This window comes from Manis pentadactyla, chromosome 15 (assembly GCF_030020395.1).
Source record: "Manis pentadactyla isolate mManPen7 chromosome 15, mManPen7.hap1, whole genome shotgun sequence".
In the NCBI taxonomy this organism is placed as follows: Eukaryota; Metazoa; Chordata; class Mammalia; order Pholidota; family Manidae; genus Manis; species Manis pentadactyla.
Window position 1 is genome coordinate 54947099 of NC_080033.1, and position 19047 is coordinate 54966145.

The 19047-nt window shown below is 57.6% G+C and overlaps 3 protein-coding genes across 11 annotated transcripts; 2 read left to right on the plus strand and 1 right to left on the minus strand.

Annotated features, from left to right (window-relative positions):
- Nucleotides 1-181: 181 nt before the first annotated feature.
- On the minus strand, nucleotides 182-5317 carry EXOC3L1 (exocyst complex component 3 like 1). Of its 4 annotated transcripts, XM_036897841.2 has the most exons (14): nucleotides 5206-5317; nucleotides 4989-5082; nucleotides 4608-4783; nucleotides 4308-4527; nucleotides 3132-3744; nucleotides 2937-3054; nucleotides 2679-2804; nucleotides 2479-2579; nucleotides 2158-2268; nucleotides 1295-1424; nucleotides 1053-1175; nucleotides 807-962; nucleotides 591-715; nucleotides 182-494 (listed from the first exon to the last, which is right to left on the minus strand). In XM_036897841.2, exons 2-14 carry the CDS (start codon nucleotides 5032-5034, stop codon nucleotides 305-307), a joined length of 2235 nt encoding a protein of 744 aa, XP_036753736.2. In that variant the 5' UTR covers nucleotides 5035-5082; nucleotides 5206-5317; the 3' UTR covers nucleotides 182-304. The 4 variants fall into 4 exon arrangements, with proteins under 4 accessions (XP_036753736.2, XP_036753738.2, XP_036753737.2 ...); XM_036897843.2 differs by having other exon boundaries at nucleotides 4608-4768; nucleotides 4989-5250; XM_036897842.2 differs by having other exon boundaries at nucleotides 4989-5250.
- Nucleotides 5318-6205: 888 nt separating this feature from the next.
- On the plus strand, nucleotides 6206-13411 carry E2F4 (E2F transcription factor 4). Of its 3 annotated transcripts, none has more exons than XM_036897868.2 (10): nucleotides 6206-7111; nucleotides 7515-7624; nucleotides 7756-7917; nucleotides 8240-8283; nucleotides 9024-9085; nucleotides 9315-9612; nucleotides 10098-10277; nucleotides 12076-12123; nucleotides 12340-12384; nucleotides 12472-13411. In XM_036897868.2, exons 1-10 carry the CDS (start codon nucleotides 6977-6979, stop codon nucleotides 12585-12587), a joined length of 1200 nt encoding a protein of 399 aa, XP_036753763.2. In that variant the 5' UTR covers nucleotides 6206-6976; the 3' UTR covers nucleotides 12588-13411. The 3 variants fall into 3 exon arrangements, with proteins under 3 accessions (XP_036753763.2, XP_036753761.2, XP_057348625.1); XM_036897866.2 differs by having other exon boundaries at nucleotides 12591-13411; XM_057492642.1 differs by lacking the exons at nucleotides 12340-12384; nucleotides 12472-13411 and adding an exon at nucleotides 12208-12316.
- A 158-nt stretch (nucleotides 13412-13569) lies between these two features.
- On the plus strand, nucleotides 13570-18185 carry ELMO3 (engulfment and cell motility 3). 4 transcript variants are annotated; one of them, XM_036897837.2, is made up of 20 exons: nucleotides 13577-13878; nucleotides 14014-14054; nucleotides 14152-14224; nucleotides 14427-14477; nucleotides 14721-14890; nucleotides 14976-15075; nucleotides 15181-15332; nucleotides 15414-15492; nucleotides 15619-15669; nucleotides 15758-15880; nucleotides 15974-16105; nucleotides 16201-16302; nucleotides 16394-16502; nucleotides 16610-16746; nucleotides 16840-17003; nucleotides 17107-17219; nucleotides 17309-17413; nucleotides 17495-17577; nucleotides 17669-17755; nucleotides 17841-18185. In XM_036897837.2, the coding sequence occupies exons 1-20, from the start codon at nucleotides 13801-13803 to the stop codon at nucleotides 18051-18053; spliced, it is 2163 nt and encodes a 720-aa protein (XP_036753732.1). In that variant the 5' UTR covers nucleotides 13577-13800; the 3' UTR covers nucleotides 18054-18185. The 4 variants fall into 4 exon arrangements, with proteins under 4 accessions (XP_057348615.1, XP_036753732.1, XP_057348616.1 ...); XM_057492633.1 differs by having other exon boundaries at nucleotides 13789-13878; nucleotides 14014-14043; XM_057492632.1 differs by lacking the exon at nucleotides 15974-16105 and having other exon boundaries at nucleotides 13570-13878; nucleotides 16141-16302.
- The last annotated feature ends 862 nt before the right edge of the window (nucleotides 18186-19047 follow it).

Consider the following 19047-nt stretch of genomic DNA (forward strand, 5'->3'; position numbering starts at 1 on the left):
AGGTGCTGCTACACTACCCGAGGCAGGCGGAGGAGACACGAGTTTACTGCCCAGCGTGGATATGTGGTAGTGTAGTCTGTGTACGGCGGCAGAAGCCCGAGTACTTGGAACCGCAGTCCACATACAGGTCTGATGCCGGGATAGGTGGTGCGCAGCCCGTACATCAGGACTGGAGCCAGGATACCTTAGACGTGTCACTGCGCGTGGACCCCTAATCTTCGCGGGCACTTTTATTTCATCTCCCCCTCCCCAACACAATTTAGGCGTACGAGGGCCGTGGCTTTATTCTGCAGATAGCCGGGTGTCAGGCACAAGACCCCGAGGGGAGGCAAGAGGACGGCGTGGGCGTGGGTGCTGGCACCAGGCTGAAGAGTGCGCGGTGGCACGCGGGCGGCGAGGGCTGTGGGAGGGCCTGCAGGGATATGAGTGCAGCCAGGCGCTGCTCTCGGGACACATCCCCGCGCAGGTCCAAGAGGGCAGAGATGTGATCCTCGCTAGGAGGACACAAAGGCTGTGTGTCAGCTCTGGCCCTCCCCTCCCAAGTACCTCCTCACTCCCGGGTCCTCCTCCCACCACTCCAATCTTCCCACCTCACGTCAGGAAATTTTTGGCGCAGGCCTGCCACCTCGAGGCCAAGCAGTGTGGGATCGCGGAGGTTCAGCAATTCCCGCAGAGCGAGCAGCACCGGCGCACACTGAACGCTTTCCTTCAGGCCCTGGGCACGTGGGGGTAAGTATCGCGCCTGTCCTTGGCCACCACCTGACTACTGAAAGTCCCACCCGTCTGCTTGCCCTATGAGCTCTCACCAAGCCGAGGAAAAGCTCCCGAAGCTGGGCTGCATCATGCTTCAAGCGCTCAGCTGCCTTGGTTCGTTCGTCCGCACCGCGGCACACTAGGCGGCCTTGCATCAGCGCACGAAGGTACTGCAGCACCACGGTACGCTCCGCCTCGGCCAGCAGCAGCTGCAGGGGGCGTGATCACGAGTCAGGGAGTCAGGGACGCCTTTCCAATGGGCGCTTCCCCCACTCTTCAGCCTTTAGCCCCAAACTCACCTGGACCGCGGGATTCCGCACTCGCTGGAAGTCCCTGCAGAAGCGCGCCGTCCGTTCACACACATCTTCCAGCAGCTCCGAACTCGACAGCCACCGGCGCGAGGGCAGAGCCGCGAACAGGGGCTGGGGAAGGGCGGACAGACACGGGGCTGGAGGTCGATTGAGACAAAACCTTCCCTTCGAAAGCCCCATAAATACGCGGTATCCCCTCCTTCCACGTCCTTACCCACCTGAAGCCTCACCTGGAGCTCAACCAGCAGAGCCTCCAACACCAGACGGCAGATCCTCCTCTGCAACTCGTCCAGCACTGTCTCCACTGGAGCCAAGACCCCTGAAGCCACCCCGTCAGACTGCAGGACTGACACGGAGGAGCTGGACCAATCAAAAGTACCGCTTCAGGACCGAGGCTAAGGCCCGCGCGGACCTCTGTTGTCTAGCCACTCGGGCGCCACCTAGTGGCACAAGTGTGTAGCCGGAGGGTGCAAGAAGGGCTGCCCCCACACTTAAGATCTGGGGCGTGAACTGAGGCTGGGATTGGTGGGTTCAGAGAGCTAGAAGGGGCACAGCCCACTCGGACCTGACTCTAATTCTCAGTGTGACCTTGAGCAAGTCTAGTCTCTCGGTTTGTGTTTCCTGAAGTGGAGAGAGGTAATCCCAGTGAGGAGAGAGTAAAAATCATCATTAACTTGTTTGTCCTCTCTGTCCTCACTCCAAAGAACATACCGAGGAGGAACGGAATTGTTTTCTGTTTTGTTCACAGCTGTAACCTCAGACATTACCTGGCCCAGAGTAGGGCCTTGATAAGTATCTGTTGAATCAGTGAATAATTGACACGATGTGCCAGCCACTGTGGTAGTTGTTTCACATCTGTTATTTCATGTGATTGTCAGAATGTCTCATTATTACCCATATAACACTGATGAGAAAAGTGAGATTCAGAGAAATGAGGTAATTTGCCTAAGGTCACACAGCTAGTAATTAGAACTAGGATTGGAACCCCAGGGCTATGTGAGTCCAAAATTCCTATGGCCTATGGACTGGGTCCATAGCTAGGTGTTCAGTCAGGGGTTAGTGAAGGCGGTGTTCTGTGGGGGCCTCCTGGTACCTGAGTGCTGACTGGTGATTGAGAGTGGCCAGTAGGTAGGGCACATAGTGAGGGGCCACGGCTTCCCCCGTGAGGTGGTCTCGGGAGAATCGGATCAGAGCATCACTGAAGCTGCAAAGGGCAGAGGTGGCTCCTGTACCTGATGTCACTCTGGAGTCCCCTCAACCCCAGTCCCTGGTATTCCAGCCCCACCTCCAAGATACCCAAGGCCCTGTTTTGAAGGGACTCTTTCCCAATGGTGTGCCTTATTCACTCAGAGCCCCCTTGGGCTGCCCCAGGAGTAGAGCCAGGGGTTGGGAATGTGTTAGTGCCTTGGCAGACCTCCTCAGAAATGTGCCCAGTTCTGACAGTGCCATGCCATGCACTCGCTGCTGCATTGACTCACTGACCAGGCTGGTCACACGAATATTCTCTTCCAAGATCTACAGACAGGAATGGGCAGTCATCAGGAGAGTCCCAGTACCGCCCTCCTTTCCTTTCCCTAGGGGAGCTGCCCGCCTGCCCGACCATTCCCCACCTACCTGCAGCACGGTAGCTGGCATTGGTGAGTGGTAGAAGCCAGATGGGTCTGTGTCGGGTTCCTGCGCTCGGCCCCACTCAGCTACTTCCCCATCTAGTGCCTTCTGCATCCACTGGGCCACACTTGCCTGGGGGAAGGCGTGAGGGACAGCAGGATGTAGCAGGACACCAATACTGCTAGGGACAGGTAGACATGTGACACTGCAGACACAGACCCACAGCTGGTGACAGTTTCTCTGGACCTTTGCCCAACTACTCACTTGGACTTTGGCCACAAATGTTGCCTCTAACTGCTCGATGTTCTCCAGGGTCAGGAGGGGCTCCAACTGAGACACATCAGCCTCAGGCCCCAACTCTAGGCTCCCCATCATTTCTGGCCTGGAGATGGGTGGCCCAGTGTCACACTGCACCCCAGCCTCTGATCCACCCACTTCCCCTTGCCCAAGGGCACCGACCCCAGGTACACATGCAGTGCCCAGTGCAGCAAGGTGAAGGCATCAGCAGCTACCAGTTCAGGCCCTTTCAGGAGTTGCTGCAGGCAGCAGCGCAGGCCACCATGCAGGGTGTGGGCCCACAGCTGGACCACCTTGTAGTGTGGTGGGCAGCAGGGTGCTATTAGTGCCTCAGCTGTGGCCAACTCAGCTGGTAGAGCCACCTGCAGAGCCTCCAGCCACCCTGCTAGGGCCCCTGGCCCAGGCAGCAGAGGTCTTCCAAAGTGGGTCTTCTCTAGGCCCTCCTGTAGTGCCCGCAGACAGCGCTGCCGCCAGTCGCGGGGAGCCTGCCCAAGGGAGGTTGTGCGCCCAGCATCTACCTCTGCCACACGCATAGCAGCCACCAGCAGGGCTGGGTCCTCCCGGGCCAGCTTCCCTGCAGCCCCTGCAGCTGCCTCCACAGCCAGACCCAGAGCCTCAGCCAGAGGACCCAGCCCCTCGAAGACTGGCACCTCCAGCCCCCCTAGAGGTGCCCATGTCTCCTCTTGCAACTGCTCCAGCTCCTGAAGGCTCACATATGCCTCCAAGAGCTGCTGGGCATCAATCAGGGTCTGTGTGTGGGCCACCGCAGCTGGTACTAAGGGGAGAGAAGAAGAGATTAGCCCTGGGTCTCAGTCTCAGCCTTCCCACCTGTGCAATGGAGATGCAGCAGGGGATAGTGAGAGCCTGGGGGTAGGGATGACGTGTAAGATATTTAATAACCAATACAGTTGAGCATTGGCCAACCGAGAGGACCTAGGGAAGGGCCTAGACACCTGATGGGCCAGGTGTAAACCCCTGAGCTAATGGAACATGAGGAAGTCATGAATCCTGGAGGAAGGTGGGGAGAAACTAGGGGACTATCTTAGTGGCTATTCACCTACCCTGTTAGGGAAATGTTTCAACAAATTAACAACCAGGGTGGCCAGAGCCATTTGAGTTGGTGTCAGTCCTTATTCAGACATCCGATGATTGGGAACACCAGAACGAGCTACTTTTCACCCTGCTTCATATGCTATTTGAAGCCTGAGATACTCTCTGGTAGGTCTCTGGTGTATCCCTCCATGCAATCTCCCACCAGTGCCCCAGCCCCTTGATCAGTGATGGGTGTTTGGTGATTAACTGTTGGAGGGCTGAGGCCCAGGGCCCCCACATACTCACCTGCCCGCAGCCGGGGCATCAGCTGAGAGAGGGCCTGCAGTTGCTTGTGCTGTGCAACCTGCTCCCTCAGGGGCTCTAGATCCTGTGTGGCCTCAGCCATGCTCCGGAGCAACCCATGGACCTGGCCCAGGGCCTCACGGGCTCCCTGTACTGCCTCATGGGCCTGGACCAGCTGCCACACACCAGTCTTCACACCCTCCAGGTATGACTGCACCACCGACTTGAGGAGGGAAGCCACCAGTGAGACCTGTCCACTCCTGCAATCCTCCCCCAGCACTCCTGCCCTTGCCCAATGCCCACCTTGATGCGTGCTTCCAGGGAGCAGGTACGCTGAACCTCGCGGCTGCGGTACTGGTCCAGCCTGGCCAGCTGCTCTGGCTGGTAGAAGATGCCTGATGCCCATTTGAGTGCTGCTCCTCGGGCCAGCTGGTCCGCCCTCTCCTGCTCTGGCCACTCAGGCCCTGGGCAGGAAGAGCCTGGGCAGCCATGTCAGTGGGGCAGGGCCTGCAGGAAGCAGCCCTGAACCTGCTCCCCTTCCTACTCCTTAGCCTGTTCCCCAGGGCAGTCCACTGCTCTCACCACCTATGCAGCTCCCTCCTGACCTGGCAAGAGGCCCCCACCCAACCCTTCCCATTTTTCTTGCAACCATCCCTCCCTCAACCCACTCAGAAGGGCAAATACCAGGAGAAAGTGCAGGCTGCATTTCAACCTTGGTTGCCGCGTCCATAGCAGGCCCTGGAGAAGCCGGAGTTAAGGTAGGAGTGGGTGCGAGGATCTGGGTTAGGGCAGGCAGAGTGGATGCTCCTTTGAGCTGCAGCCTCTCTCTAGGCAGGAGGAGGGGGGTTCTTGCCCAGCCCGCTCAGGAAATGAGAGGGAAGTGGGTGTGACTGGGAGGCACCTGAGAAGCCTTGGCCTGTTGCGCGTTTCTGTTTGTCCTGCAGATGCCTCCTCTGGCCCTCACTTCTGCTCTGAGTTGCAGAGGAAAGTTTGGATGGAGCTTAGCAGCCTTGAAAAGGCATGCAGTTCTTCCTCCAGTGTAAACAGCCTTGGCCTTGAGGGTGGCCCTCTCCCCCAGCCCTGATGGCAGAGCTGGGTGCTCCCTCCACTGGCTCACAAGACCTGGGTGGCTCTGACCGGCACCTTGGCATGCAGCAGCAGAATTCCTCTCTCCAAGGAAGCCTCTGTCCCACCTCCCGGCCCAGGAACTCCCTTCTCCTCTCTCTTCAAGGCCCCTCCCTCCCCAAGGTCACACACAGAAAGGAAGGAAGCTGAGTCTCTGGTGCTTTATTCCCAACAGGAAAGAGCATCTGCACTGTGGGATGGGGTAGGGAGGGCTGGGCGCAGCTTCCTTGAGGGGAAGGGGTTGTACTCCCTGTGATCATGAAATCTTGACCAGCCCATCTGGGACTTCTTAAGTGCTCAGTACACAGACATGAGCTAGAGGGCCCCAACCCGGGGTAGGGAGCGGGGTGTGCAAATATGGACGCAGACAACATTCCAATATGAAAACTGTGTTGCTGGACCCCTCAGAAGTGAGTGTACACTCTGCACAGGAATGAGAGACTGCAGGCTGTTGTGAAGAAGGCGTGTGGTGTGTGATGGCAGGTGAGGTGGGGACAGGGCTCTGAAAGCTGTTTGTCTTCAGAGTCAAAAGGGGCTGTGAAAGGGAATACAGAGTAGTAACAATGTAGTGGACACTGGTTACCACCCAAATCCACCTTCAGGACAAAGACACTCATACCCCTGACTGCCAGGAGTATATAGGCTGTTGAGTCTCTTGGTCAATGTTAGGGTACAAAGGCCCAGTACCCTTGCCTAGATGTGGAATGCTTTTGAAGGGCCCAAGTTTGGAAACCCAGTTTCAGTGCTCCTCTATTAGGAGGGTCTGAGGCCTCTATTGTAACTGTATCACAGTTTAATCCTTCCACCACTCCCATGCAAGTGTAGATCCTCAATAAACTACCCGCTGGCAGATCCCTGCCTCTAAGTGGTTTTCCAGAAAACTTGATGTAAAATAAACAGTAATAAGTAATGACAATGTTGAAAATAACAAAATCAGCTCTAAGTGTTTCTGTATGTTTACACATAGGTAACCATGTTTGCACTGGCTGAAAAGCGGTTGTAATTCCTCGGCCTCTGAGCACTGCAGCGTGGAGACAAGGGAAAAAGGAGAGGCTGGGATCAGGGAAGGGAAGTGGGGATGGAGATAAGTGGACAAAGTTAGTGGTTGCTGTTTGGCAGGAATTGAGAGACAGGAATAGGGTAGATGACCGCAAGATAGCGGGGCAGCCTCTAGTAGCAGGTTGGGGTTCATCAGGCAGCATGCGGTCTCCATCCCTGAGATAGGGGCTGGGACAGGTTTTCCAGCCGTGGCTTCGCTGACGGGGCTGCCCACCGAGTTCCTCCACATTCCTCCGCACCAAGTCCTGTCGCGAGGGATCCCCGGGTTGTTTTCGTCCTTTTCGGCGGCTGGACATTTGCTAATGATCCCCTAAATTTTGCGGTCATGGTTGCAGAGAGGAATTACGCCAGATTCCCTGGGAGGGCGCGAGGCGGAAGCGGAAGTAGCGTCGCTGGCGCTGGCGGCCTGATGGCCAGGAACGGAAGCGGAAGTGGCGGCGGCGCCGGCCTGGCCTGGCCTGGCTGAGGGGAGGCGGCGGGCGGGTGCGATGGCGGAGGCCGGGCCACAGGCGCCGCCGCCCCCAGGTACCCCAAGCCGGCACGAGAAGAGCTTGGGACTTCTCACCACCAAGTTCGTGTCGCTTCTGCAGGAGGCTAAGGACGGCGTGCTTGACCTCAAGCTGGTGCGGCCCGGGCAAAGGGGAGATGGGGAATGGTGAACCAGGCAGGCCTGGGCCGATAGCGGGAACCCCCGAGGCGGCCCAGCTGAGCCGTCAGAGTGCAGGCTGCCATCCGTGTGCTTTCTCACAGGAGGGAGGCTGGGAGCTGTTTCATTCATTCCGCCGAGGCCATTGGGCATCAGCTATGTGTCAGGCTCCGGGCTGCAGGTGCTGGTCCTCGTGGCCGTCCCCGGCTGGTGTGGGGAGAAGAGCATCAGAACGTCAGTTCGGGCTGCGCCAGGCCTCTTCCCGCCTCGCGGTCCTGAGCTGCTTTGGGCCTGGAGGAGGGTTGGGACCAAGTCTCAAGATAGCTGGGGATACACCGGAGAGTGGGACTGAGCATCCTCCACTCTGTTCTGTCTGCCAGGCAGCCGACACCCTAGCTGTGCGCCAGAAGCGACGGATTTACGACATTACCAACGTGCTAGAAGGTATCGGGCTGATTGAGAAAAAATCCAAGAACAGCATCCAGTGGAAGTGAGTGGGGGCACCTGGGAGGGCAATGGGATCTTCTGCCTAAAAGTGTCAGGGGTGTGGGGTGGAGGGAGCAGAGACCTTGGGACCCAGAGTTCTTGGCAGTCCCTCTCAGTCCCACTCCCGGGGCTCAGGGGTGTGGGGCCTGGCTGCAATACCCGGGAGATTGCGGACAAGCTGATTGAGCTCAAGGCAGAGATCGAGGAGCTGCAGCAGCGGGAGCAAGAACTGGACCAGCACAAGGTGTGGGTGCAGCAGAGCATCCGGAATGTCACAGAGGACGTGCAGAACAGCCGATATCCTCCTGGTGGTCCCTGCTCCCGGGGAGTGGGTGAGGGGCCCTCTAGTCCAGCTGGGTTTGCTCTTTGGTGCTGTAGGTACATATTCCTCCTGGGAGGATGGTTCTATAACTCCTGGCCACGTTCCAGCCTCTGGCTACCTGCTTAGAGCCCCTTCACTGCCATTCTTGGCCTGTGATCCTTTTCCATGTAGAGCTTATGCCCCAGGTCTGTCTTTGAGGGCTTGTGGTCAGATTTCTGCTAAAGAACTGGGTCTTCTTTGTGGTCTGCCATCTATCCCCATAGGCAGGGTATCATCCATTCTCCTTAACCCCCACACTTTGGCCTACGTGACTCATGAGGACATCTGCAGATGCTTTGCTGGTGAGCAGAGCCTGGGTAGGGGGAAATGGGGGTGGGGGTGGGCTGAGTTACAGCCCTGAGCTGTGGGCTCAGAGCCCAAGGAGAGTTCCACCTCTTAAGAGGGTTCCTGGGGCATGCCCAAAGAGGAAGCAGGTAGGGTAGGTCCTGGGTTTGAGGGTCACTAGTTCCCTGTGGAGGCAAATCATACTGAGAAGATACAAGAAGTCTGGGTTGGGTCCCTGGGCCAGTCCCTATCTGTACTGTTTCCTGGGTTTGGCTTCTCAGGCATCACAGAGGCATAAGAGGGAGTGAGTGTGTATACATGCTTGTGCATGCTTGTATGCAGGGGGCAATGGTGCCTGGTTCCAATTTGTAGTTAGCTTAGTTGCATCATGGGCACAGGAACTGTTTCTTCTCTAGCTTGTGTTCCCCGGATAAATCTTGTGGAAGGGATATTGGCCTTAGCTAGAACACCTGCACCTAGGGAGCAATGCTATCAGTCAAGGAGTGAGATGCCCATGCCAGCAATCGTCCACTCCACATGTCTGAACCCAGATTTTCTGGTTACTGATTCCTGGGCTTTTGGGAGGAGGAAAGCTTTTGTTCTATGTCCCAACCACTGTGGGGATGGGTGAGGCCTACTCATCCATGTCCAGCCCTTCAAAGACCATGATCTCCTTCCTTGTTCCAAAGGATAGGCACCCCTATTCTCAGCTCAGATTGAACCCATGGGTCCTGACCCATTCTCCTTGTCATTATAGGAGACACCCTCCTGGCCATCCGGGCCCCATCAGGCACCAGCCTGGAGGTGCCCATCCCAGAGGTGGGTGCTCAGCCAGGCAGGCGGGGTTGATGGAGGGCGGGTGCTGGCTGTGGAGCTTGATAAGTCCCGGGTGGGGCAGGTAGTGGGAGGCCTGGGGTTTGGGGTTATCTAGAAGAACTGGCCGACTGGGGTGGGAGAGGTCACTGTGGCCACGGCCCAGGGTCAGGCAGGGTCAGGCAGGAGTTAAGCCCGCTTTAAATATCACTTGTCCCCCATTCTCTACCTCAAGGGCCTCAATGGTCAGAAGAAGTACCAGATTCACCTGAAGAGTGTGAGTGGCCCCATCGAGGTACTGCTGGTGAACAAGGAGGCATGGAGCTCACCGCCCGTAGCCGTGCCAGTGCCGCCACCTGAGGATCTGCTCCAGAGCCCCCCTCCTGTCTCTACCCCTCCGCCTCTGCCCAAGCCTGCCCTGGCCCAACCCCAGGATTCTTCTCGCCCCAGCAGTCCCCAGGTGACCACCCCTGCTCCTGTCTCCAGCAGTACTGAAGCCCAGGTGGTGGCAGCTCCAGCAGCTGAGGTCACAGGTGAGGCATGACAGCTGGTGATGGGGTGATCTCTGGGGCCCAAGAGGCAATACCTGTGTGTTGTGGAGTGCCACAAGAGTTGGAAGGGACCCTGTGGGGGCTGCCCTTTCCCTGGCCCCAAGTTGGTCTGCCCTTACTATGGCAGTGAAAGCCCTTTTTGACAGAGAAGCTCTGACTGTGTGAAAGGGCTTTAATGGTGATAGGTGTCCTGAGATTCATCTGTGTTTCACTTGCTCCAGCAGGCCCTCTTCAAGTGTGGTCCCAGCAATCATGTCATTCATGAGTCTCCCTCTCAGAGGTCTCATGTCCCTGTCTCCTTCGATGACTCATTTCTGAGTTACCTCTTTAGGGGTGACTGGCAGTGCCTAACTGCTTGGGCCTGGGACTCAGGGCTGTGGTCACACTGGTTGTGGGTTCTAGCACCACCAGCTTCAATATCCTGCTTCCTGCCCCCAAGTGACTGGGTTCAGGGGATGTGCTTGCAGTGAGTGGTGGCCCTGGATCTGATAGCAAGGACAGTGGTGAGCTCAGCTCGCTCCCGATGGGCCCGACAGTGCTGGACACACGGCCACTGCAGTCCTCTGCCCTGTTGGACAGCAGCAGTTCATCTGGGCCCAACAACCCTTCTACCTCCTTTGAGCCCGTCAAGGTGGACCCCACAGGTGGTGAGTACCATTCCTCAGGAGCAGGCACAGTCCTGGGTCAGAAACAAGTGGAACTAGAACTCAGGGCTCCTGTGTCCTCACAGAGCTAGACATCCCAAGGCCTATCTCCCTGCCATCAACCCCTGCCTTGACCCCAGAGCTTGGTCTACCTTGGTACTGGTGCCCATTTGCCCACCTTCCTGGGCTGACACTTTCAAGCCTTGCCTGCCACCCCTTGGACTCAGATTGCAGGAAGGCATAAGCACTGTCCTGGGGAAGGGGCTGTGGGATGGCCTTCAGGCTCCAGACGTGGGCAGCACCTTCTCAGGAGAGGCGAAGTCCATCCTGGGAGTCGAGAGCTTGCTTCTTCCGGGGCTCATTCTCTTCAGCTCCCAAGTACTGCTAAGAGTCTACCCACAAAATGACCCTTTGTCCTCTGTATCCCCTCTCTCACCTTTCTGTCTCCTCTTTGTTGGGACTCCTTGGAAAAGTCATCTCCACTCCAAATCTTGGTCTCCTAGTCACCTTTTCGGTTACAGCAGTGAGGACCCCTGCACTCCCGGCATTGTGCCAGTGCTGCTCCTGCTACTCCTGGTGCCTCCCTCAGGCTGCTGGCTCCAGCAGGATTCTTGGCTGATCTGCTCTGGTGCTCCCTGGCTCTGTGTTGAGGGTTTTTTCCTCCTATGGCATTAATGATGTCAGCTCTGGCTCTTCTCTCCCACTGGCTTCTCCCTCTCATCTCTCCCTGGCACTGCCTTAAACATGGGCATTTCCCAGGTCTCTGTCCTATTCCACACCTGTGGAGGGCTCCACTTCTAGGTAGATCAATCCCGTTCTCAGTCTCCATCTTGCCTAGGTCTTTTGCCTGAACTTCCCACTGTGTGACCACGTGCCTTCCTCCATATGTTCAGTGGGCACTTCATTTCCTCATGTCCTCATCTAAAACTTGTTTTTTCTAGCTCTGTGCATACCCTGCCATTAGCTGTATTCCCCAAGGTCTGAACCTGCCTGTCACTCCAGTTCTATCCCCGTCTCCCTCCTCTTCTGCTGCTCCTCACCCTGCATCAGCTAAGTGAGTTCCATCCCAGATGTCTCCCGTCACTGGTTTCAAGTATCCTCAACACACCCAGGATCCCTGCCAGCCACCTGTCCTAAATTCTTTGGCATCCTTCTCTTCACTGTGACTGACAAGGATCTGTCTGAAACACAGCCTGACTGTGCCATTTCTCTGTACTTTTAACATCTCCTAAGGCCCTCAGGATAAAACTGGAACCTCTAAACCTGGTATATAGGACATCCCTCATGACCCAGCCCCAGTATCTCTCTCCAGCTCCACTTTTCTCTGCTTCCCGTGTGCATCTTCCTAGTCAGATGTTTGTAGCAGAGTTGTCACCTTGTAGCTCTGGCTTCTATTGAAGTGGCTGCCCCCTCTGCCAGGTGGCCCAGGCTGGAGTGTGGTCTCTGAGCCTGGCACCTAGCAGGTGCTCAGCAAGTACAGGGATGGGGCATTCTCCCACCAGACGGATATGCCTGCTGAGCCCAGAAAGGGAGGGGGTCTGCAGTCCTTGGACAGTACTCCTGAGTTGGGAGCTGTACAAGTCACCTACGGTGGGCCTTTGGTACCCTGGGCTCTGCACTGAGTGATTCAGGTCTAGCAGGGGAGACTAGTAGACATTACAGTCTTGGCCTGGGGAGGGCCTCCATCTCTTCAGCTGTGTGGAGCTCTAGGGTGGGTGGTAAGGGGTCTGAGGAAGGCAGGGCCTAGAGTGGGAACAGGCTGGATCTCTGTGTCCTTGAGTATGGCTTTCTTGTCTTCCAGTTTTGGAACTCCCCAAAGAGCTGTCAGAAATCTTTGATCCCACACGAGGTAGGGATGTGTTTGTTCCTCCATGGGGCTGGGGTAAGGGGCACAGCTCACTGGGTCTCATGGCTGTCTTCTTGCCCTTCCAAGGACGTTTGGTTGCACTTGGTGCCTGGGCAAACAGTAAAGTTCCTGACAGGTGGCTGGAGGGTTCTCTTCATGGGCTCTGGTGAGTAGAGAGGCAGGAGCCAGGATGTAACTGAGTTCTCCCTCCTTCTCCAGAGTGCATGAGTTCGGAGCTGCTGGAGGAGCTGATGTCCTCAGAAGGTGGGTGGCCGAGGAAGGTGGGGTGTGGGTATGGGCCGGGGGGTTGGGCAGCTGCTGGGTGGGGCCTCAGCCTGGTGTTCTCTGCAGTGTTTGCCCCCCTCCTCCGCCTTTCTCCGCCCCCTGGAGACCACGATTACATCTACAACCTGGACGAGAGTGAAGGTGTCTGTGACCTCTTTGATGTGCCTGTTCTCAACCTCTGACAGGAACATGCCCTGTGTGGCTGGGACACAGACTGTCTGACCTGGGGGCTGCCTGGGGACCTCACCCCACCCCACCCCTACACAGCTTGAGAGCCACAGACCCGTGGCTTCCCCAGCCTTCCCTCACTGCACAGTTCTAGCCACACCTCCCACTCCTGCGCCGGCACCTGTACCATGCTAGGAGAGCAAGGGATGGGCTCAGCCTCCTACACTGTGGAGCCAAAGTGTTTGCCTCTCCTTTTCTGGGGCCTTCTCTCACCTTATGCCCTCCCAGAGCCCAGACACAGCTGCCATCCACTGGCACAGAACTGAGGACCCGCCATAACCCCAATAGGGCAGCTTGTCCAGCCCCACTGCCCTGTTCCTGCCTACACCCCCACCCCACCCCAGAGGGAAGCCTGGGGTACAGCAGGACACTTGCTGCATCTCCCCGCCCAGCCTCCTTCACTTCTCCCCACCCCCTGACCCTAACAGCTCATCCTGGACCTCTTGTGTGGCCGCCCCCCCCCCCCCCCCCCGCTTCTGATGGGCCCTTAGCCCTCAGAACCTGTAGGTTGAGAGGGGCTGCCGACAGGAAGGAACAGAGGTCTCTAGCTAGGAATCTGGGTGGGTGAGTCTGAGGATTGGCCCAACCTCCTGCTGTCCCATAGCCCCCACCCCCAACCCATTTATTCATTTACCTTCATTTAGAGCCATTTGCAGAGATTTAGAGAGATTTGCAGTAACGAATGAATTCCTATATAAAGATTATTTTTATACTTTTTGCAGCAAAAGGAAATTGTAATATTTGTACAGTGTCCAAGTGAATAAAAACCATGCCTAAGGCTATGTCTGATCTGGTTCTTTCAGGGCCCCTCCCTGGGTCTGTGCTGGATTGGTGGTGGACTGGGTGGGTCACCTTGCTGGAATGGGAGGTGTGGAATCGCTGGCAGCCCGCCCTCCCCACCTCCACCTGCCCCACCTTGGGGCGGGGCCGCCTCTGCGGGGCGGGACAGGGCAGGCGCCGACCTACCTTCCTACCCCCGGCCCTCCAACCCGGAACTGTCCTCGGCTTCCTCGGGAAGGCTGTGGCGCCTGGCCCTGAGTGCAGGCCAGCGGGTTACAGACCCCGGGCAGAGAGACGCACTCGTCTTCAGGGGCCGCAAACCAAGTACATACTTGGCAGGAGGTTGCACAGACTGGAAAGTACAGACGCCCTGGGCCCTGCTGGACCATGGCGCCCCAGCGGAACGTGGTGAAGATCGCCGTGCAGATGCGTGACGCCATCCCGCAGCTCATCCAGCTGGACCAGGTCACCCAGCCAAAGTGCCCTCCATCCAACCCACAACCCACCCGGGGTCGCCCTCTTCCCCTCAAAACAGCGCACCCCACCCCTTCCCCAGGTTCTTTCCCACTCCCCTCCACTGAGTGACCGCTCCACTTGCAGGCAAAGCCCCTGGCCTCTGTGCTGAAGGAGGTGTGCGTTGCGTGAGTTTGGGCCTGCGAGGGGCGGGGAGTGGGGGGGTGCGGTGGTGGTTTAAGGGGGCACCCCCTACCTGCCTCACTGAGCCTACGCTGCCTGCAGGTGGAACCTGGTTTACCCTGAGCGCTACGCCCTGCAGTTTGCAGATGGGCACAGGAGATATGTCACTGAGAACGTGAGTGCCCTCTTCCCTGGGGCCCAATTCCACTCTCTGACCCCTTGTAACCCTCCCTCCTGGCTCGTATTCCTCAGACTCATCATTCCACTGTCCCGGATGTGAGCTTTTACTGACTCCCAAATCCTCCCTCATTGACAAGCCCAATTAACTAATCCTCAGAGCCCTTCTTGACTTCGTTCTTTTCTGCCATTTTCCTCAGAACCGCTCCGAGATCAAGAATGGCAGCATCCTGTGCCTCAGCACTGCCCCAGTAATGCCCCTCCTGACATCACTCTCATTCCCTGCCCCTCTACTATGCCTCCTTTCTGCCCGCCTGCCCTTGGCCCCAGGTGTGGAGGCTCCAGCCCCCACCCCAGCCCCACCCCAGCCTAGCAGTGCCCCACCTAGTGGACAATGGAGTCCCCACACCTCCAGTTCCCATTCCTCACATCCAGTTGCTATTCCTTACCTCCTCCCAGCCTCCTTACCTCTGCTTCTGCTCCACCCCTGCCAGGACCTTGAGGCTGAGGGGCTGTTGAATAGGCTGCAGACTGGGAATCATGAAGGGCACCGGGAAGCCCTGCGACTTCTCGTCCTGCTGGTCTCAGATATAACCTTCGCCCAGGAGGTCATCAGCCGTGATGGGCTTCAGAGACTAGGCACTATCATTGAGGATGGGGACGAGTGAGCACAGGGTTGTGGTGGATGGTGGACATGGTGGGGCTGGAGGTCCTGGTCTGGCCCTGCTCAACCCCAGATGTCCTCCCAGCCTAGGAGAGGTGCTGGCCCTTGCACTGAGGGCCTTCTTGGAGCTCATGGAGCACGGCATGGTATCCTGGGAGACAATTGGCATCCCCTTTGTTAGGAAGGTGGGTGGGCTTTTCCAGGGGCAGCAGGTGGGGCTTGTGGGGATGGTGTCAGGATCTGGCCCCCCATGGTGGTGAGGTGGTGACAATTCCTTACTCCTCTTACAGGTGGTGTATTATGTGAACATGAACCTGATGGATGCATCTGTGCAGCCCCTGGCCCTCAGGCTGCTGGAGAGTGTGACCTTGAGCAGCCCTGCCTTGGGTCAGATGGTTAAGAGTGAGGTGCCACTGGATAGACTGCTGGTACACTTACAAGTGTAAGTGTCTGGGGGTGGGATATGGATGAGGGAAGTGGAGCCAGGCCCTGGACAGCCAAATGAGTCCTCTTCCTGCCCCAGGATGAACCAGCAACTGCAAACCAAGGCCATGGCCCTGCTGACAGCCTTGCTGCAGGGGGCCAGCCTTGCTGAACGTAAGGTGAGTGTCCAGCTGGTGACTGGATGGGGGCAAGAGCTGGTGGGCACTGTGCGCTCCACCCTGGGCCTATGGGGGGATGCTCTTGGTGGGGCCAAATCATCTATGCCCCCTTTCCACCTACCTTAGCACATGCTTGACTACCTGTGGCAGAGAAATCTTCGCCAATTCATCTATAAGGTAGGAAAGACTGAGCCAGGCAGGCCTCTCCCCACTCCTCCTTTCCCAGTGAGCTTATACTCATACCCATGGACTGACTGTTCTCCAGAACATCATCCATAGTGCAGCACCACTGGGCGACGAGATGGCTCATCACCTGTATGTACTACAGGCCCTTACGCTGGGGCTGCTGGAGCCACGCATGCGAATACCGCTGGACCCCTACAGCCAGGTGGGTGCCTTGGTTGCACAAGGCTGGAGATGCCTGGAGGTTGACCTTGAATCTTTGATCTTGACATCATCACCCTCCAAACAATGACCTCAGGAACAGCGGGAACAGCTGCAGGCCCTGCGCCAGGCTGCCTTTGAGCCAGAGGGGGAGTCCCTGGGTAGTGGACTGAGTGCAGACCGTCGCCGTTCCCTCTGTGCCCGCGAGTTCCGCAAACTCGGCTTCTCTGTGAGTTATCCCTCCCTGCTCCTGCCTCCACCCAGGACTGCTATTGTTCCAGGGGCCTGGGACCTTTCCTGAGCTGCCTGTCCCCCTGCCCCCAGAACAGCAACCCTGCACAGGACCTAGAGCGCGTGCCTCCTGGCCTTCTGGCCCTGGACAACATGCTCTACTTCTCCAGACACTCACCCAGTGCCTATAGCCGGGTCAGTGATGGGGCAGATGGGATATAGCAGGTTGCCCGCCTAGGCAGGGTCCCCATGACTCCCCACCCCATTCCCACTCCCACCACACCAGTTTGTGCTGGAGAACAGCAGCCGCGAGGACAAGCATGAGTGCCCCTTTGCCCAGAGCAGCATCCAGCTGACTGTGCTGCTGTGTGAGCTGCTACACGTGGGAGAACCCTGTGAGTGGGACTGGGCACAGTGTATCCGGCAGTGGGAACGGAAGGGCAGAGAGGGCCAGGGGCTGCACACACTTTCTCCCTGAGCCCTTCCTGCCCCCCCACTCCAGGCTCCGAAACGGCCCAGGACTTTTCACCCATGTTCTTCGGCCAAGACCAGAGCTTCCATGAGCTCTTCTGTGTGAGCATCCAACTGCTGAATAAGACCTGGAAAGAGATGCGGGCCACACAGGAGGATTTTGACAAGGTGGGTGGGATGGGAGCTGGGAGGCCTGGGCCAGGGCTATTGTGGGTAGGTGCCCAGAACTCAGGCCCTGAACTGAGCTTGGGGTGGCCTCAGGTCATGCAAGTGGTGCGGGAGCAGCTCGCCCGCACGCTTGCCCTGAAGCCCAGCTCCCTGGAGCTCTTCCGAACCAAGGTGAATGCGCTCACCTACGGGGAAGTGCTGCGGCTGCGGCAGACTGAGCGGCTCCATCAGGAGGGCACGCTGGCCGCCCCCATACTGTGAGTTGGGAATGGGTACCAGTCCTCACCCCCACCTTCCCTGGTGTCCCATGGGCCTTGCCCTACCTCAGTCCCAGTCAGTGAGCCCCCTCCCTCCACCTAGGGAACTACGGGAGAAGCTGAAGCCGGAGCTCATGGGCCTGATCCGCCAGCAGCGTTTGCTCCGCCTCTGCGAGGGGACAGTTTTCCGCAAGATCAGCAGCCGGCGGCGCCAGGGTCATTGAGTGGGCAGGGTGGGCAGAGTGTGGCTGGGTTGGGATCAGCGCCCTTCTTCACTCCTTCCCTCTCCCTGTTCCTGCACACAGACAAGCTGTGGTTCTGCTGCCTGTCCCCCAACCACAAGGTTTTGCTGTACGGGGATGTGGAGGAGGTTGCTGGCCCGCCCATCCCTGAGAGCCTGCCTGAGCAGCGTAAGGAGGGTGGGGCTGGGCTCAGACACTCGCTTTCCCCGGGACCACCTGGGCCCCAGTCAGCCCAGTCTTCTTCCTCAGTCCCTGTGGCAGACATCAGGGCACTACTGACAGGCAAGGACTGCCCCCACGTCCGGGAGAAGGGCTCGGGGAAGCAGAACAAGGTGAGTGCAGGGCGGGCTAGGGGCTCCTTCCCACCTGCCCCTGCCTTGCCCTGTTCCCTACTCAGTACTTCTGGCTCCCTTGCTTCCACAGGACCTCTATGAGTTAGCTTTCTCACTCAGCTATGACCGTGGGGAGGAGGAGGCATCCCTCAATTTCATTGCCCCATCCAAACGCGAGGTGAGTCTGGGCTGGGCTCAGCCAAGTTGGGCAGATGGGCAGGAGAAGAGCCGGGCAGGCCCTCATGAGCTGGCCCTGTTCCCAGTTCCACCTGTGGACAGATGGGCTAAGTGCCCTGCTGGGCAGTCCCATGGGCAGTGAGCAGACCCGGCTGGACCTGGAGCAGCTGCTGACTATGGAGACCAAGCTGCAGTTGCTGGACCTAGAGAATGTACCCATCCCTGAGCAGCCACCTCCTGTTCCCCCACCCCCCACCAACTTCAACTTCTGCTATGACTGCAGCATCGCTGAACCTTGACAGTGAGGTTGAACAACCAAGGGCCATAGCTGCTACCACTGTGGTGGCCGTAGAGGGTGGAGGGTGGAAAAGCACAGATATCCTGACTAGCAGAGGCTGCAGCAGCAGAAATAAAAGTCTGCCTGGCTCTTGGTATGTGTCAAGCCCACTCTGAACGTTGTGGGCCAACCCTGCCTTCAAACTTAGCTGGCAAATGAAATGGAGTGTCAGATCAGAGTCACAAACTTGGGCAGCCAGCTGGGGTGGCTATTGTTCTGAAGGAGGGTGGGGATAGGCTGGCCCTGATGTCCTTTCCCAAGATGAATCCTCAGCCTCCCTCAGTTCTGGGCCTGTAGAGGAGGATGGCCTGTGGTCTGGGGGCACCAGCCAGTTGAGGGAGAAATGGCAGGGCAGAAGGCATTGCCCCAAGCAGATGCCTTTCTGGGCAGCTTTAATGGGCTAGTTTGGGAGCCATGTTTCCAGAAGTCTCCTGACAAGTCTGAGCTCAGTCCTCAACCCTGCTTGTGTCTGCCCTGTATCTTTGTGGGACTTGGAAGCTCTCTGATAAGAGGCATGAAGGGAAAGATGGGAGGCAGGGCCTACTTTGTGCTGAAGGGTAAACGCAAGATAACAAAGTCATTCCCAGGCGGTGGCAGGATATGGGCTGATTGTGAGAAGGAAATTCAGTGCAGGAAGCCCTGCATTCTGATTAAAACATAGCACAGGAGCACAGGTTGGGTGGGGGCCACAGAGAGGCCATAGCCCCTTGGGCCAGAAGCAGCTAGGGCTGTTGGGCTCAGCTGGAGGTCAGTCTCAGAGGCTACGGTCATGGACCCCAAGCCTCCAGGGGAGGAGGAGCACAGCAGCCCACAGGACCCACAGAGCAGTCAGAGAGCTGCCACTATCCTCTGATCTGCTCCATGCCTCTCACTACCTCTCTTTCTCAGTGCTCCTCAAGTATCTCTTTTAACAGTGTTGACCATCAATATGTTACCTTGAAAACTGAGGAAATGGC

What these genes read in the sequence shown, in the direction of transcription:
- E2F4 (XM_036897866.2), top strand. Translation starts at nt 6,977, where the DNA reads ATGGCGGAGGCCGGGCCACAGGCGCCGCCGCCCCCAGGTACCCCAAGC. An exon ending in TCCAGCAGCTGAGGTCACAG is followed by an intron (nt 9,613 to 10,097) that starts GTGAGGCATGAC and finishes ATGTGCTTGCAG; the next exon opens with TGAGTGGTGGCCCTGGATCT. An exon ending in CAAGGTGGACCCCACAGGTG is followed by an intron (nt 10,278 to 12,075) that starts GTGAGTACCATT and finishes CTTGTCTTCCAG; the next exon opens with TTTTGGAACTCCCCAAAGAG.
- ELMO3 (XM_036897837.2), top strand. Translation starts at nt 13,801, where the DNA reads ATGGCGCCCCAGCGGAACGTGGTGAAGATCGCCGTGCAGATGCGTGAC. An exon ending in TGTGCCTCAGCACTGCCCCA is followed by an intron (nt 14,478 to 14,720) that starts GTAATGCCCCTC and finishes CACCCCTGCCAG; the next exon opens with GACCTTGAGGCTGAGGGGCT. An exon ending in CCAGCCTTGCTGAACGTAAG is followed by an intron (nt 15,493 to 15,618) that starts GTGAGTGTCCAG and finishes CACCTACCTTAG; the next exon opens with CACATGCTTGACTACCTGTG.
- EXOC3L1 (XM_036897841.2), bottom strand. Translation starts at nt 5,034, where the DNA reads ATGGACGCGGCAACCAAGGTTGAAATGCAGCCTGCACTTTCTCCTG. An exon ending in GCACTGCATGTGTACCTGGG is followed by an intron (nt 3,055 to 3,131) that starts GTCGGTGCCCTT and finishes ACCCATCTCCAG; the next exon opens with GCCAGAAATGATGGGGAGCC. An exon ending in AATCACCAGTCAGCACTCAG is followed by an intron (nt 1,425 to 2,157) that starts GTACCAGGAGGC and finishes TGATTGGTCCAG; the next exon opens with CTCCTCCGTGTCAGTCCTGC.